Source organism: Oryx dammah, unplaced genomic scaffold (genome assembly GCF_014754425.2).
Source record: "Oryx dammah isolate SB20612 unplaced genomic scaffold, SCBI_Odam_1.1 HiC_scaffold_2, whole genome shotgun sequence".
NCBI lineage: Eukaryota > Metazoa > Chordata > Mammalia > Artiodactyla > Bovidae > Oryx > Oryx dammah.
In genome coordinates, this window is record NW_024070186.1 from 118948285 (window position 1) to 118967071 (window position 18787).

At 35.4% G+C, this 18787-nt stretch overlaps 1 protein-coding gene across 1 annotated transcript in view; it reads right to left on the minus strand.

Annotated features, from left to right (window-relative positions):
• Nucleotides 1-806: 806 nt before the first annotated feature.
• EPHA3 (EPH receptor A3) overlaps nt 807-18787 on the minus strand; it is a 139290-nt gene continuing 121309 nt past the window's right edge. Inside the window, exons 13-14 of the mRNA XM_040226815.1 lie at nt 10544-10699; nt 807-3550 (exon numbers count right to left, since the gene is read on the minus strand). Coding sequence (XP_040082749.1) covers nt 3445-3550; nt 10544-10699 — 262 coding nt within the window. The 3' untranslated portion in view covers nt 807-3444. The remainder of the gene's footprint in view (nt 3551-10543; nt 10700-18787) is intronic.

The window sequence follows — 18787 nt, forward strand, 5'->3', positions numbered from 1 at the left end:
CTTAAAATATATATCTTGAATTAAATATATTCTCTTTACCTCCTTCCTTTATCTCTTGCTTACACAGTATTCTTATTACTCTCAACAAGATTGAATGCTATTTCTTTTTCAAGGAAAACTCAAATCTGATCTCTTTTGTGACTACCTCTATGGCAATCTTGATCACTTATCTTGCCTCATATTGTGAGTTAGCAATGGTTTTCATACATAATCATTTTCTTTAAATAAGTTCCAAATGATTAGGAATCTACTTTGTTCAAAGTTTTAAGTGTTTCTTAGAATATTATTTGAAGTTTCAGTTTGTTAGTTGTTTCTAATTTTTGTTTTATCTGACCCATTCAGAATTCCTTTCTTCTTTCTTCATAAGTGATATTCTGACATTCTTTTGGACATAAACTACTCTGACACCTCTAATCCCTAACGAACACCAATCCACGATCTCTAAGAGCAGGCTCAGGACTAGGAGCTGTTATGGAATCTAAGTCATTCATTCTCCCATCCAAAGTGATTCAGATAGTGCTTCTAAGTCAAGAAAGGCTCCATGATTTCTATGGGAACAACAGAGGGAAAGCAATTATCTCACAGAAATTACAATGTACAATAATATCAACTAGAGTAGTATTTTAAAAGATATACAGTCATGCCTCGGTAATGCCTATGGATAACATAACATACATCTCTTCCTCACTAATGGAGAAAAAAGAAACAGAAGCACATTCTCCCTGACTTGCATAAATTTCATTATTTTGCTGTTTAAATAAGCACGTTTTTATAATATTTAAAAAGGTTCAAAGACCACTTCCATATTCCAATCTGTAAAAAATATTTTCGTTATGTTTATTATAAAAATATAAATGTTTCCACTACAAATCATTTTACATTAGTAGGAGGCCATCTACATTGTACAACTTAGACTAAATGAGTAATGATTTGAAAATGAAAATTTAAAGTACAGACATATTGCCAATCATATCACATTTATACATGGCTTATTTGATACTTAGTACAGCTTAACATGAGCAAGTTACCAGAAATAAATATGTAAATCAAACTTAAGATACAATCAGATAATATGGTACATGATAATATGAAGCAATTGTGGTTTCGCGTTTACTGAAAGCCAATGCAGTTTCTGTACAAAGAGATGGCCATAAGCATTCTAGTTCCTCTATTCCACAGTTAAGAATCGTACACTGTTATGTTTACATATGTACAGGGTAAGGATTGTGAAAAGTAAATTTATAAGAAATCAGATAGAAAAATAGTGAAAAATGAAGAGCAATATACTGCATATACACTTTCTACTTTCAAATGGAAACCACAGCCAAAATAAATGAAACAGATTAAACAATCCTCAACTTCTCCTAATTCATGAAATGCACAGATTTTGTGGAGTGTGCACAGAATAGTACCTAAGAAAGTAAATGCTAGTCTGGAAAAAAATGAGATTGAAGCCAGATTCAGATCTCAATCTAACATTCCACGAAACAAAACGTTTGCTTTAAAAATGGTTTTGAGCTGCTCCTAGCAGGCTTAAGTGAAATTTGTAATTAATTTCATAATCATATATATCTTTTTAAAAGGTTCATGCTCTTATACACCCAATACATAATTCTAGTAGGATGATTTTACTATTAAGAATATTGAAGACATTTAAGAAATAATTTTATATATGAAGGAATACAACATAAGCCTATTACACTAAACTTACAACAGATTAGCACTTGTGAATTTTGATCTGTGATTGTAAGCTGTATAAGTGTTCCATTTTGCATAAGAACATAAAGGTTGCAGCATTGTTTTATCCATTCTATTCTTCTGACATATGCATTTTGTATTCCAATAACATGATCATATCAGCATTAGAAAGATTATAGATAGAGCTAAAATGTTGCTTCACAATCTATTATGGCTAGATCTCCACCAGGTATATATTTCAAATATTACGGAGTATGTTCATATTTGACCTTTATGGAACAGCAAGTCCAGGTTCCTTGCAAGAAGAGATCTCTCCAGATTTTGAGTCTTGATGGACAACCAGCTATTTTGAAGATTATATGTTCAATAAGTGTCAAGAAGCTCAATGTTTCTAAGATATATACCAAAACTATAATAGGTGCATTTCACTGGAAACTCAAAGATAATAATACTTGCTATTGATAATGACAGTGTTTAATTAATTTAGCAAAAGCTCAGTGATGCAGATGAGTAGTTTAGGAATCCTTATTCCCTATAATCAGCTCAACAAATTTAAGCAAATATATAAAGAGGCATTTCAAAACCAGTCAGCCAGTGATCTTTCTGATTCATGCATCAGCTTATAGGCAGCTTATAGGCTACATTGCCAATTAATACAGCAACCTAAATAGTATCCCAATCCTTTCCAGTGTAGCATTCTCTATTCAGGAGCTCTAATATAGCTCTTTTACCAATGGAGGAAGTTTATGGTCTCCTAAGCACCAGAGCAAGGCAGGTATGTCATTGAAAATCCATTATACACAAGTCGGTGTATCACACTAAATTAGGAGCACACAGTTTATAATAAATGGAGAGACAAAAATGGGTGGAGTCATTCAGACTGTGAGAGATTTGGTTAGCGTATGGACAAGGAAAGGGTTTTGTTCCTTTTTATATATAGATATAGATACATATGTGTGTATGATTCAGACAATCTGGAAAGAAACACATCATTTTCTGTGTCTAGCTTATCATGTTTTCTACTGCTGACAGTTTGAGAGAGCATTTGGCACTTGGCTGTCACAAATCCAAATTAAATCATCAAGGCATAAATAGAAAACAATAAAAGACAATTAAAAAGAAAATAAATATGTACTTTTCTCCAAAATTAAAACACGTTTTTACATGATAATACTTAAGGAGGTTAACAATCAAAAATGTGTAGTACTTAAAACAACTACAAACTTCATTTCTATATGCTTTTTAACAGATAAAAGAGAATAATACAATGAAAAGGTAGTAAATATGGCCGGATAGTTTGAGGTATGAATTCCTCTATTTTGCTTGCTTTCAAAGAAACAAAATACCTGTTACAGATCTCTTCTGTGTATAAAAATATCACAAGTCTGTTTTTTTGTGGCTATTCAGAAGCACAGCCACCATGTTCACTGCATTATTTCATTTGTTTTGCTTTTATGATATTCAGTTTATGATCAATGGCTCTATGCTAGTTCTTTGTCATTTTGCACTGAAGAATTCTGATTTAATCCATCAACTAATATAAAAAAGCAATTACAAAACAAAATACACCCACCCACCCATCCACTAAACAACAGGGGAAAATAAAGAGTTTTAAAATTCCATTTTAAGGCATTTTACTCGTATCTGAGTGTCTTATTGGGCTTGGAAAGTCCACCAGTATTTCCAGTGTTGTCATCAGTCTGCAGAGTGATGCCACATCTTCCACTTTCTTCCAGAAATAGCACTTTACACTGGGACTGGACTATTCTTGGATTGTGTTTCTAGAACTTTAATACTACTGACGATCTTCTTCTGTGGCCCAACCACAGTGACACCGACCTTTTTCATGTCGCTGCTAAAAAAAAAGAAAATTTCAGTGAGAATCATGGCCTCCTGGACAGTATGTAAATAGGATATTTTCCATTAAAAAAGCTTCTACAATTACAGATCCCAATGCTCTAAGTATAATTTTCTGATTTTTGTAACATATGTGTAGTATTATATATCCTGATTACTCCACCTTTATCCTTGTGGAAGAATATAGGTTGTAGGTTGAATATAGGAAGTGGGTTGAATAGTGTTCCCCTCAAAATTCCTGTCCATCTGGAACTTCACCATGTAAGGGCCCGCTTGGGGATTGACTTGACTGATAGATTGTGTTTAAAGTGACACTGTATCAGTTTCTTTAGCAACTAACAGATTCTACTTCTCCTGAGGCACCCTCTCTAGGCCCCAGAGCTGCCAGTGGAAAGCACTGGCACAGAAAGCACAGTCATCAGTAAGCACTTGGTCTACAGTCCTAGGTATATGTAGCATTTGAACCAGGGCAAAGAAGAATGAAACCATCTCAAACCCTCCAGACTAGATCAGTTAGTGAAATACTTCATTCAACTCTAGCACCAGAGGCGAAGAATCACCTACCTGAGCTCTACTCAAATTCACGACTTATGACATTGTGTGTACAATAAAATCCTTGTTGTTTTAGCCTTTTAGTTTGGGGAAGTTTGTTGTTCAGCCAGAGATCACTGGAATAATTTCTTTAAAGTATAAAGTTCTTTCAAGTTACAAAAAATGGCAAGGATATTGCTCTATCAAAATCATTAGATTTAAAATAGTTAATACTTGGAAACCAGGAATTGAAATAAATATTATAAGAATACAGGGAACTTCATTTGGGGGGAGGGGGAAGACTTAGCTAAACATGTGCAAATAATTAAACATTCTTGGAATTGCCGGGAGAAATATCAATAACCTCAGATATGCAGATGACACCACCCTTATGGCAGAAAGTGAAGAGGAACTCAAAAGCCTCTTGATGAAAGTGAAAGAGAAGAGTGAAAAAGTTGGCTTAAAGCTCAACATTCAGAAAAAGAAGATCATGGCATCCGGTCCCATCACTTCATGGGAAACAGATGGGGAACAGTAGAAACAGTGTCAGACTTTATTTTTTTGGGCTCCAAAATCACTGCAGATGGTGACTGCAGCCATGAAATTAAAAGACGCTTATTCCTTGGAAGAAAAGTTATGACCAACCTAGATAGTATATTCAAAAGCAGAGACATTACTTTGCTGACTAAGGTCCGTCTAGTCAAGGCTATGGTTTTTCCTGTGGTCATGTATGGATGTGAGAGTTGGACTGTGAAGAAGGCTGAGTACCGAAGAATTGATGCTTTTGAACTGTGGTGTTGGAGAAGACTCTTGAGAGTCCCTTGGACTGCAAGGAGATCCAACCAGTCCATCCTAAAGGAGATCAGCCCTGGGATTTCTTTGGAAGGAATGATGCTGAAGCTGAAAATGCAGTACTTAGGCCACCTCATGCGAAGAGGTGACTCATTGGAAAGACTCTGATGCTGGGAGGGATTGGGGGCAGGAGGAGAAGGGGGCAACAGAGGATGAGATGGCTGGATGGCATCACCGACTCGATGGACATGAGTCTGAGTGAACTCTGGGAGCTGGTGATGGACAGGGAGGCCTGGTGTGCTGCGATTCATGGGGTCGCAAAGAGTGGGACACGACTGAGCGACTGAACTGGACTGAACTGAACTGAACTTATTTAAGTAATGAGCTCATATAATCATCTCTTTCAGGTCTTGATCAAATATCCCTCTCTTATGAGATTTCCCTGATGCTCCTACTTCATATTGTAAAACCTCTCTGCACACATATCTGCACTTCTATTTCTTTCCTTGTTTCATTTTTTTCCAAAGTATTTATCACCATCCAGCATATTGCCCCCCCGCCTTTTTTTTTGGTTTATTTATTTTTTTACTCTCTATCTTGTCTCACAAGAAGGTGAATTCCATGTGAACAAGGATTCTTGTGGGTTGTATTATGCTTATCAAACACACCCTAAACAATCACTCTCATTTAGCAGGGGCTCAATATGTACTTACTAAAGAATAAATCAGTTGCCAAAAATATATTTATCTGGGAAGCTGACAGATGATTAAGTGTAACTTGGAGTGCTAGGCAAATTGAAAACGGCAAGAAGAAAAAGCACACACATGCAAATGCACACAAAGGTTGGGCTCCTTTATATTGAGCATTAAAGAAAGAATGAAAAATTGGAAATTTAACTACATAGAATTGAACCAAATGATTTGTTAAAAAGTGAGTTCCCAAGCAATAAAGGAGTGCAAGAAGAAAATAAGCAACCACTTAAGAAGCAATTTACATGTTATTTAAGCATCTGCTGCATAAAATTAATCAAAGCTCAGTCGCATTCCTGTTATCTAAGCTGGGAGTGAAATCACAATGCCCTACAGGTTACCCCTGAACCCTGCTGCCATTCAAGGGGATAATAAATTCTCTATGGATAGCCTGTATTTTGCCTGAGGTCCTCTCTGGTCACAGTCTTTAGCCGCCTTGCTTCACCAGGAAGGCTAATGGGGAGCTATGCTCACATCTAGCTTGCTGCCCTTTGTGTAACGGTGGATAATGAAATCTTCATTTAACTGTTGTTGTTGTTAGGTTGCTAAGTAGTGTCCAATTCTTTTGGACCCCTTGGACTGAAGCACACCAGGCTTCCCTGTCCCTTCCCACACCTAGGTTATCTATGTTGAACCCTGCTTTTGAGAATGCATGCTCTACAGGATTTTGATTCTCCTATAAATATACCAGGAATCTCTCTCTAAAATGAACAACAAACATTTCTCTACTCATCCTCAAACTATTACAAAGTCAGGTTATGAATCTGAGAGCCAGAAAACCGGACAGACATAAATATATGTGTATAAATCAATAGATTCTCATTGTTTTTATATTTCTTCTCTCGTCTTTCTTCCAATTCTCTCTCTCTCTCTCTCTCTCTCTCTCTATATATATATATATACACACACACACACATACATATTATACCTTGCTAATTTTTTTCTATGTCTCCTCTTTTCTGCCTTCTTTATAAGCTTAGAAACAAAATGCAATCATGGGAAGACAGAAAAAAATGCTCCAAGGTACTATACTAAATTTCCTGAGGTCATTGGGAAATTTCAGCATAATGAGGGAGTAATACAAACTATGATGCTTAACCCTGACTTTTCCTCTAGAACTGAACCACTGATTCTCCGGCCATTGGAAAAAAATCAGATATTGCAAGTTCACAGACCAATTTGGGACAAGTCTGAAGGACCAGCCCAGCTTTAGGACTCTTGTTTCAACAAGTAGTTGGACTGAGTCTTCTTCTTCAGTCCAATGCTTCCTCATCGCTTCTTTATGAATATGTCCCAAGGGTACATGAAGAAATCTGCATAAAACTGTTTCAGATTCAGCATCTGGGAACCCAGTGTAAGCAAGTTGATATGTAGTCTTGTTTCTATTTAATGCAAAGGATTATACTGGAAAAGAGAATTACAGTAAACATCCCTGTGGGTTATGCCTTAGCTTGAGCTTTTATGTACCCTCTACTCTCTTCCCCCACCAAAATGTTTTCTACCTACCATGCTGCCATGACTGAAATCTCTCTAAACATCCAGCTGCTGTAGTCTCAGTAACACTCCCTGTATCCTTACCTCATTAGGACTACCCTATTGAGAAGAGCAACGGAAAAGTTCAAGACTAAAGAGCAGTTCAAGATTGAGACCAGAGGTTAATAAGCTATCTGATACTTCAAAGGCAAAAGGATAGGTGATGACACTTTGAAAATGGCATCCAAGGGTGCAGGGTAATGACATGTAGCAATTAATCTGCCTCATACCCATTCCACACACTTAATTCTCTTTCCAGTTTCCATAATCACTCTCGCCCTTTCTTATTCTCTCTTCCCTTATCACATATCCTAGGCTATCAAATAATATTTTTTAAAAAATATGTTGACTGAATAAGACCACACATTTAAAAAAATTTATTTGAAAATTAAGTGATGAGTAGCTGGCATGTAAATGAAATCTCTAAACTAATTGGAATAAGCTAAAATTTTTCACTTCAATATTTATTTGAGTATGAAACACTTGTCTTGTGATTGATAGTTTGGATAGAAAAAGAAAACAAATTTAATATCCTTTCTTAGGTAATAATCTGAAAGTCTTATTCTAAAAGAAATTCTAGAGTTATTCGGTCAAGGGAATCATTTCTGAATTGAGTCTGGACAACACCAAGAAAATAAGGATTGGAAGGAATCAAATTCAAGCAATACACCTAAGACTGCAAAAGAAAGGATGAAATATAGAGTTAAATATTTTTATAGCATTGAAGATGAAAATGTTGCCTCACTATATTTCCTTAAATGATTAATGTATTAAATATTTTAAAATTCTTGTATTTGTGATATAAACAAGGAAGGTGGCATATGAAATAGAGAATGCAGAGAACCAAGAAGTCAACAATACTTTTCAAGGAGTTTTAGGTCAGCAGATGTTAATTCTATGTTGACCCTAAATTGAGAAGAAAGGACAGAAGAAAGCACTTTGAAATACAGAGATCTGAAACCAACTGGCTCAGTGTGAAGGGGAAAATTTGAAAAAGCTGAGTATCCTAGGAAAAATCAGCTTTCATCTTGCATATAGACTCACAAGTTGTTTAAATAATCATAACCACTAAGTGGAAATATTCCAGCCAGTCCAAAAAGAGCTTACTATCCAATGCTGTACCAGAGACAAACATATTCCTAAGGTGAAAGTATAACAAAGTCTGCCACTTCACCTTTTTAAACAAATAGCATTCTGTCTACATTTGTAGATTAGAATATCTGACTATATTTAAATTGTGAGCTCACTGTTAATCATATTAACAAGGTTCTGCCTCATCCACTTCAGTATACTGTTTCATTATCTAAAAGCTCTGAATGTTGATGCTTTATTGAGAATAAACATTTGTATAGCTTCACCTTTGAAAATCTGGCAATGGTGCAGAAATTTTTAGCATTGTGTTTGTTCTTTGCTATGCTTCTGTGCTCTAAAGCAGGTGTCTTGCATATCACAACCCAAACTATTTACATTACTAGAGTAAGAATTTCTAAAAATATTTAAATATATTAACGTATCCTGGGGCTGTGTCTGATCAAAATAACTATCACAGAAACCCAAAGCACATTGTCAATTGGGTCAGAAGTCTATTCAATAAATACTGTATCTTATTTCAAACAGGAATGCTAGCACGTATTAAGTAGACAAGTGTGATTTTATATTCTAAGAATAAATTCACCTCTTCAGTATAATATACCCTTTCTGTAGATCCTTTTGTGATGTCTGTGTTTCTAATAAGGATGCTATACTATTAATAGTAAACTCCTTTACCTATTTGTTAGGTGCTTGTGTCTCTATTAATTACACTACACACTCCCTTTTGCATCTAATCTATAGCTTTCCAAGTGACTTTATTTAAATGATTGACAAGATGACAAAGTCCTTAAATGCTTGACAACATTTGAATATTCAAATATTGGATATGACTTACAGAAAGTTGAGGGCACTAAAGGGTCTATTTAATGTAATAAAGATCAAAAGGTAGAAGAGTTTGACTCAAAGATGGATACAGTTTCCAAAGAGACTTTACAAGCTACAAAATTGTGGATAATTTTGATGTATCTGTTCCACACAAAAGCTCTTTCTTTGGAGCAGTCCTTTATGTTACCCTCAGGAAAGAATGCCTAGAGCTAAGTTCACACTATCTCACTCCACCGCCTTTGAAATGAAATGTTTGCTCATGGCAAACATGTCTTTGGAGAAGCCAGTCTATAAGCAGGACTGAGGCCTTCAGAATGTCTCTCCTGGGGACTTAGAATAAAGAGAGTTGGACCCTGATCAGTTGAATGGCATACCAAGTTTGTGCGATCTAGGACTGAGAGTCATTTTCAGCTATGTGCATGGAGATACAGAAAAAGTCACTGTATAGAACAAGAAAAAAAGATGCAGCCTCATAAGAAAGTGAAGTCAACTGTCTCATACTCAGAGTGATGAAGAATATGGTTTCCAGTTTTCACTTCCTATTTCCAGTTAGTAAACTTGGTGAATGAGGATGACTTTTATGGATTATTCACTGGGTTAATTTAATTCCTTATAAACCCCTTCTCCTTAAGGCCATGGGTTTCTCATAGCAAAGAAGTCCTATTACCAAAGGATCACTATTGTCCACAGGATCCCTAAGATACATGTTTGTGTGTGTGCTCAGTCCTGTCTGACTCTTGGGGGCCCCATGGACTATAGCCCACCAGGCTCCTCTGCCCTTGGAATTTTCCAGGCAAGAATACCAGAATGGGTTGTCATTTCCTACTGGCTTTTAACACATGAAATTATAAAAGAAAACTAATTAATATTTATCAATTGTGCATTTCCCTCTTTCCAAACTGATCATAAGCCTTTTAAGGAAAATTGTGTCTTAAACTTGCTTATAACTTTATTTTCTAGCATGAGATCACTTAAGAATAGGTGATAGTATAATATAAGTTGTTTTTTAGTATCTTTGAGAACTACTTTTAGACTTTGGCGTGTTTCCCTGTATATCAGATTATGCACCTAGTTCTCAAATTTCCATTTCCACAAAGGTTAGGCTTTGTTAAAAATAACAGAAAATCACAAAGGCAGGGATATACAAGTCATCATGCTATATCTGCATATGTTCTAAATTAGAGGCTTGGGTCTGTTGGGGAGGGGTGTGGGTGTATATCTGGTGGTTTATCTGAAGGTCACAGTTCATTGAAGATAGCTTTTGTGGGGACCAAGCGTGAGGGAGGGAGACACATCAACACATCAGTCTAGAAGGCATCCTTGAGAAAGAGACCCAGGATCCAGCTCAGTGGGTTCAGGAGAAAGTTAAGTACCTTAGAGATTCATTTACTCTTTAACTATATTAATTCAAGACATATATGTCCACTAGAAAGTTCAGAATTATTCAGTCAAAAACTTATTCTTACTCTGCAGAAATCTTGGCTATGGTGTCACAAGAACTGTACTCTACGCCTGTGAAGATTTCCTTGCACTGTGCTGTTCGGACACCATTAAGCCAGTCACCTGTTGTGCGGAAGGTAGTAATGTCGATGTTACTTTGGTCCAGGAGAAGGTTTGAGGGCCTGCAAGAAAATAAAATACCAAAGGGAGAAAGATCAGGAGTCAGCAGAGTTGCTGTGTGTCAAAATTCAACACCAACATTAGCAGGAACTTCCAGACTTCATGTGGCGCTCCTGTTTATTTGTAAAATTTATCTGCCATGAAGCCTTCATCTGCTCAAGCTGGCAGCTTGCAAGAACACTGTGTAATCATCTTGTCTCAGTGCTCCCTTCTCTACTCATGACTGCTTTTTAAATTACTGAAACTTTGCCAGTGAAGAGCATAAATATATCCATACATACTTCTATAATTTAATTTGTTTAACCATTAGCAAAGATGGTGGTAATTTAGGTTGCAGTTATAGCTGACATGACATTCTGAACACTCTGTTGTCTGCTTTGGTGGATGGATTTGTTTCCAATATTAAATCCTGCCTACTGAATGTTCATCTGCAGACATTGTACAGGTTGCTGTCTAAGGGAAAATTTGAACAATGTAGACTATATTTACAGCAGGATGTAAAGTTTGCACAAATTTAATGTCAAAATATCATTAAAAATAAAAAATTAAAAAGAAATAGAAAACAGTAGATGAGTAACAATAAGTGAAAGTCTAACAACTAGGACAACAACAAATATATTTTACAATATAAATATATATATGTGTGTGTGTATATATATATATATACACACACACAAAGATAGATGATAGATAAACATTGTGACTATGATTTTTATTGCACAATATAGTCAGCATTAACAGAATTTTTTCAGTTCAGTTACTCAGTCATGTCTGACTCTTTGCGACCCCATGGATTTGCAGCATGCCAGGCCTCCCTGTCCATCACCAACTATCGGAGCTTATTCAAACTCATGTCATCAAGTCGGTCTGCGACCCAAACATCTCATCCTCTGTCATCACCGTCTCCTCCCACCTTCAATCTTTCCCAGCACCAGGATCTTTTCCAATTAGTTCTTCGCATCAGGTGGCCAAAGTTTTAGAGTTTCAGCTTCAGCATCAGTCCTTCCAATGAATATTCAGGACTGATTTCCTTTAAGATTGACTGGCTGGATCTCCTTGCAGTCCAAGGGACTCTTTATTTATTTATTTATTTATTTATTTATTTATTTTACTTTACAATTCTGTATTGGTTTTGCCATACATTGACATGAATCCACCACGGGTGTACATGCGTTCCCAAACATGAACCCCCCTCCCACCGCCCTCCCCACAACATCTCTCTGGGTCACCCCCGTGTACCAGCCCCAAGCGTGCCGTATCCTGCATCAGACATAGACTGGCAAGGGACTCTTAAGAGTCTTCTCCAACACCATAGTTCAAAAGCATCAGTTCTTTGGTGCTCAGCTTTCTTTATAGTTCAACTTTCACCACCATACATGACTATGGAAAAACCATAGATTTGACTAGATGGACCTTTCTTGGTAAAGTAACATCTCTGCTTTTTAATATGCTGTCTAGTTGGTCATAGCTTTTCTTCCAAGGAGCAAGCGTCTTTTAATTTCATGGCTGCAGTCACCATCTGCAATGATTTTGGAGACCAAGAAAATAAAATCTGTCACTGTTTCTATTGTTTTCCCATCTGACATGAAGTCATGGGACTGGATACCATGATCTTAGTTTTCTGGATGTTCAGTTTTAAGTCAGCTTCTTCACTCTCCTCTTTTAATTTCATCAAGAGGCTCTTTAGTTCTTCTTCACTTTCTGCCATAAGGGTGGTGTCATCTGCGTATCTGAGGTTATCAATAACCTCAATATTTCTCCCGGCAATCTTGATTCAAGCTTGTGCTTCATCCAGCCTGGCATTTCATGTGATGTATTCTGCATATAAGTTAAATAAGCAAGGTCACAATATACTACCTTGATGTACTCCTTTCCCGATTTGGAACCATGTTTTCCCGATTTGGTTCCATGTCCAGTTCTGTTGCTTCTTGACCTGTATATAGGTTTCTCAAGAGGCAAGTCATGTGGTCTGGTATTCCCATCTCTTGAAGAGTTTTCCAGTTTGTTGTGATCAACACAGTCAAAGGCTTTGGCATAGTCAATAAGGCAGAAGTAGATGTTTTTCTGGAACTCTCTTGCTTTTTCAATGATCCAGCAAATGTTGGCAATTTGATCTCTGGTTCCTCTGCCTTTTCTAAAACCAGCTTGAACATCTGGAAATTCAGTTCACATACTGTTGAAGCCTGGCTTGGAGAATTTTGAGCATTACTTTACTAGCGTGTGAGGTAAGTACAATTGTACAGTAGTTTGAACATTCTTTGGCATTGCCTTTTTTCAGGATTGGAATGAAAACTGACCTTTTCCAGTCCTGTGGCCACTGCTGAGTTTTCCAAATTTGCTGGTATATGGAGTGCAGCACTTTTACAGCATCATCTTTGAGAATTTGAAGTAGCTCAGCTGGAATTCCATCACCTCCACTAGCTTTGTTCATAGTAATGCTTCCTAAGGCCCACTTGACTTCACATTCCAAGATGTCTGGCTCTAGGTGAGTGATCACAACATCGTGGTTATCTGGGTCATGAAGATCTTTTTTGGAAAAGTTCTTCTGTGTATTCTTGCCAACTCTTCTTAATATCTTCTGCTTCTGTTAGGTCCATACCATTAGGATTGACTTATATAATTACAGGTCTGACTATAGGTCTATGACAAACTGCAAGATCTGGTGACTCAAAGGAACAACAGGGATAAAAAAGAAATGGAGGAAAACATGTTTTCATCTCTGAGGAGCCAAGAGAAGCATCCTATTGGTAAACTGCCTTTGGGTTGTTTTTTCAGCTTTCAGTGATCTCTTTAATTGTCCTGTGACTCATAGAACTGGGACTGGTCATGAGGTAGACACCTGATTGTCTTTATCTTTATTCTTTTCTCTTAGTATGGGTGCTTGAGCAAATAGTAGTTATGAAGACCTTTGCTTTGAGATGAACAATAATAATAGCCATAATGATTATGTTGAACAATTATGAACACTAACAATATGCCAGAGACTATACTGGCATAGACTAAGCATAATACACAGATATGAAGGACTTTAATCTTTATGTTAGTTAGACACTGATGCTATGTCCCTACAATTCTTGTGGAAGCTAAAACTAAAATTAAGTGACAAATCAGAGTTCTGCCCACATTTAAAAGGAATTTTTTAACTGGGAGATTTCTGTTACTACTGATGATATTTCTCCAGCTCTCTCCCTAATGTATGAGACATGCGTAAGCATGAGGTCAAGATTCTGATATCTAAACAAACATGTGAAACACACGAGAGACATGTAAATTCATTTGGATTTTGATGGGGAGATATTAGATTTATCTGCTAAAGATACAGTTTTAATTAAATATAAGTTTATTTCATAAAAAATGATATTTAATACAATTTTAATGCTGAGTTTAAGAAAACATTGACAACATGGATGTTTGGTTCTACCTGTATTTGCAGGCTCTGTGGAAAATACATATGAGTAGTAACTTCCCTCCTTGTCATGATTTATGAAATGGAGACAGCCGAATATGGAGGATTTTTCAACCTTCTTTCCATTAGACTAAAGTCAACCACTTCAATCCTCTTTACCCCAAATGTTTTAATTATAAATAAAAAATTAAAGTAAAAGTCACTGGGTTGTGTCTGACTCTTTGAGACCCCATGGACTATACAGTCTATGGAATTTTCCAGGCCAGAGTACTGGAGTGGGTAGCCATTCTCTTATCCAGGGGATCTTCCCAATCCAGGGATCAAACCCAGGTCTCCCTCATTGCAGGTGGATTCTTTACCATCTAAGCCACCAGGGAAGCCCAAGAATATTGGAGTGGGTAGCCTATCCCTTCTCCAGCAGATCTTCCCAACCTAGGAATCGAATAGGGGTCTCCTGCATTGCAGGTGGATTCTTTACCAACTGAGCTATCAGGGAAGCCAAATTAAAGTTATGAAGTTTGTAATTTGTTTTGCTGTGTTACAGTTTAGTTTTAACTAACCCTCACAGATCATCTAAAAGAAAGAATGAGAAATTAAGCATTATTTTACAAAGCATTATCTTTCCTTTAGGAATATCTAGAACATCACAAAATATAAATATAGCATTTTATAAGTTATTCTTTTCTGGAAAATATACATAAATAATTTTCTATGATTCTTTAAATTACTAATCTGAAAAAAGTTCATTTTTTAAATCATTGAAATTTCTTGTCTGTGTTTTATTTTCTTAAGAATTTGAGAAATTACCAAAATAGATACACATCCAGGTTCCAAAACATGCATAATATTCTTGGGTGGTTTTGCATGACCATCATGAATGAAATATCCTTGGTCACTGGCCAACATTGGATATAATATTGTACCCATTGGATAAGACTTGGAATCAGTAAACAAAATTGATAGGTGCAGCATTAAATCAGGTGTGAGGAAATTTTCTAAGCAAAATGAAGTGAAACCTAGAAAGGAGATAATAAAATATTGGACAATCTACAGGCATGCATACACACTCACATACGCTCACACCCTACAGCTTGGATTTCTACAGTAGCTGAAGCACAGACTAATCTAATGTTGACTTTTGTCAACTCCGGGTCCCATGAATAGCAATCTTCTTTTATTTATGAGCTTGTGGGTATGAAGAATCAAACCCCAGGACATTTATTCAGAATATTTACGAAGTGTGCCTAATAGCAAAATGCAGAGTTTTTCTTTCTCAATTCAAAATGGTTTGTATTTTTAAACTCAACAATATAGTCAGACTCAACAAGAATTTGGAAAAAATTAGTACAAACAAATTGAAATAAAACAGGACGGGTGGATTAGGGATTAGAGTGACCCCAACTGAGTCTTTCTGTTTATTACTTGGATCAAAGTATAAGGAAGACAAAGAATGACCTAATTTTAATGCCAGTGACCTCAGAATAACCAGCCCTGCAAAGTATCATTTTTCCACTTCCAGGATTTCTCTGGGGAATTCAAATAAAAATTGGTTCTTTTCCTCCTCCGAGAGGACATCTGGAGAGTTTATCAATGGATAGGAATTTGTCTCTCACTGTGAAGAGCCTGTGATGTCTCTTCATGCGCACCAAGGGAATGTAGGCTTTTTGAGCAGCTGCAAGCATTGGAGTTTTTTTAGACCTAGCCCCAGACATTGGGTCTGAAGGGGAAATTTATAGGCTGGGTGATGTGCACTGTGAGCTCACACTTTTACTAGACAAATTAGATAGGTTTCAATCCGTGCAGCTGTAAACGATGTCCTGCAGAGTTCCACCTGATCTTTTACAGCTTTTCATAAATCAGTACCTACTGGCCGCAGACTGCAGTCATTAAAAAGAAATCATGGAAATTACATGTTTGCTCAGGGGAAGCAAAAAATAACTTTCCTCCCTTTCTTTCTCCCTCCTTGGATTTTGGTTTGTGAATTATTCTTTTGTGGATTTTCATACTGTTGCTTTAAAGAGGTACATATATATTTTCTTCCCACCAACTCTTACTTTATCTGTAAATGCTCATAACAATTAGCACCAGATACTTGGGACAAATGTCAATAAGTAACTGCTAGTCCCAGGAATATCTTCTTATAATGATCTTATTTTGGTATTGCACTAGAATTCTAACTCTAAAATTGAATGTTAAGTTATCCTTTTATAATATAGAGAGACCCCTTTGGGTTTATAAAGGGCTTTATTTTTTATGTATTAAAAATAATGATTTATATATATTTCTTGAGTGAATAAGTAGATGCCTACTGAGTCTAGAAGTAAATATTAGTAATGTTGAAGATGTATTCTATCCCACTATAATTATGTGCTTTTTGTCTGTTGTTGTAAGTAGTTTCTCAGCAGCAAAATGTTAATTATATCTATATTTATTTATATTATTGCCTGAGAATGGTAATATACTTTTCAATTCCTTTTATAATCTATTGTTAATATTTGAGTCATTGTATTTCAAGGGAAAAATTGTGTATTTGCCAAATTTCTAAACGTGAATTTATGATCATTTTCATCTTTTTATCCCTAATATAAGAAATTCCAAATAGGATTAAATAAATTTAACTTGTCATCAGTAACTAAAAATAATTTTGAGTACATATAGTTCCCAACAGGAGACTAGTATATAAATGACACATTAAAGAGGAGTAAAGTCATTGTGTTTATTTTAATTGTCTCTAGACCTTAAGGACAAAATCTTAGCAGTTATAGCTATTACATCTGGTTTAATTTCTCCCAATGGTAAAATTACTTGCTTTGATTTTTAAGATTAAAAAAAAAAAGAGAGATCACCTGAGTATTTGGAATATTTGCTTTCTTCTAAAATGTTCTTTATCATATTTGTTCAGTAAGGAAAGTCACCCTGTCAGTTTCAGAATTAGAGGTCAAAGTCATTTTGAGAAATAGATTGTTTCTTGGTCCTTAGACTTCTACTAAAGTATATAATATTTGTTAAAAAAAAAGTAGACATTCTCTAAAAGAAATATACTTGTTCTCTTAGAGATCAGTAGCATTTGTTAATGTTAATTTAGTGCCATTAATGGGGAAAAATTACAAGTACTGTTTATTTTTGTTCTTATTTATTCTGCAACTTAATGAAGATAAACCCCTACAAAGTTAGCAATAAGAATTAGCACAATGAAACAATATATTTTAAATCATTTCAATTAAATTAAATAAGTATAATTGACTCTTAAGAATATTATTCTAAGTATTTAAAATATATCATTTAAGTCTTTAGACTACAAATTAGGTTACCTTCATTTAGAACCTCATTCTAAAAATATTGAATGTATTATATCATTCTGTATGCCCAAAATTTATATTCTAAAATTTATGATAGTATTGATGAATCCAATGACATGGCATTTGAAAATTTTGTGAATTTAAAGAAAAAGTCATTTTATAGACATAAATATCCCAAAATAAAGGTATCTTCTGTCTGAATAGAAATAAATGAATTCATCTGTCATGTTTCTTTATTTTTAGTCTTTAAAATTTTTTAATTTATCTACATTTATAAAATTAATACAATAAATTTATTTAAATCTAGGTGCCATATTTCATACATTTTATACATGTAAAATTAGTTGTTTATTATATGATACATAAATATGATATTATATGTATTACATATATATACAAAATATAAAACTAATCTTCACTATAGTTTCTTTAAAAAATGAATTTTGCTTACTTTTTAATCTGTATAACAAAAACAAAGAGCTGACTCATGGGAAGAGACCCTGATGTTGGCAAAGACTGAGGGCGGAGAAGAAGCAGGTGACAGAGGATGAGATGGTTATATAGCACCACCAACTCAATGGACATGAGCTGGAGAAAACTCCAGGAGATAGTGAAGGACAGGGAAGCCTGGCATGCTGTAGTCCATGGGGTTGCAAGGAATCAGATATGCCTTAGCAACTAAACAACAAATAGCAAAAACATAAAGTGAGAGAAAATTTATCTTTCTAAGACCACTTTCTATTTAATTTTATAGCAGCAATTTCTATCAAGAACTTCTTTGAGAAAGATTTTTCCATTTCTTAAAAAAGGAAGAGCTCTATTTTTACCCTTTTATACATGTGCATTATGACTATATTTTTCATTTTTTCTATATTTATCAAAAGCTTTATTTTTGCATTGTATTTTCTTTTTCATCATCCCAGTTATAACTAAATCTCTTAAAATGTACTTCATCTATCATTCTAAAAAAATCAAATCAACTATCTAAAAAAAACTCAATGTCCTTCTCATTGTTTAGAGTGGCTGTTTTCCTTTGTTGTCTTTTTTTGCCTCATTCTTTTGCAGCTTTTGATTAAACAATTCATTCTATCCACTTTTGGAAAATTCCTTGATCTGTAGTTTTTCTAGTGGTTTAAGTTTCATTCCTAACTCTGTCTGTTCCTATTTCTACCTACCACTTCATATGCTTCTGCTCTGATATTGGTGCTGTTTTCCAAAGCTCTAGACAGAGGCCATTTTCTTTCTTTCCGGATAGAAGTCTATGCAGTGGGTTAGTGTTCTGAGATAATAGCTAATGGAAACACTTTTCCATTCTAGGACCATTCTAGGAAACACTTTTTCTTCTAGGATTGCCACCTACTGGCTTGATTGGCTCTGTAGTCCTC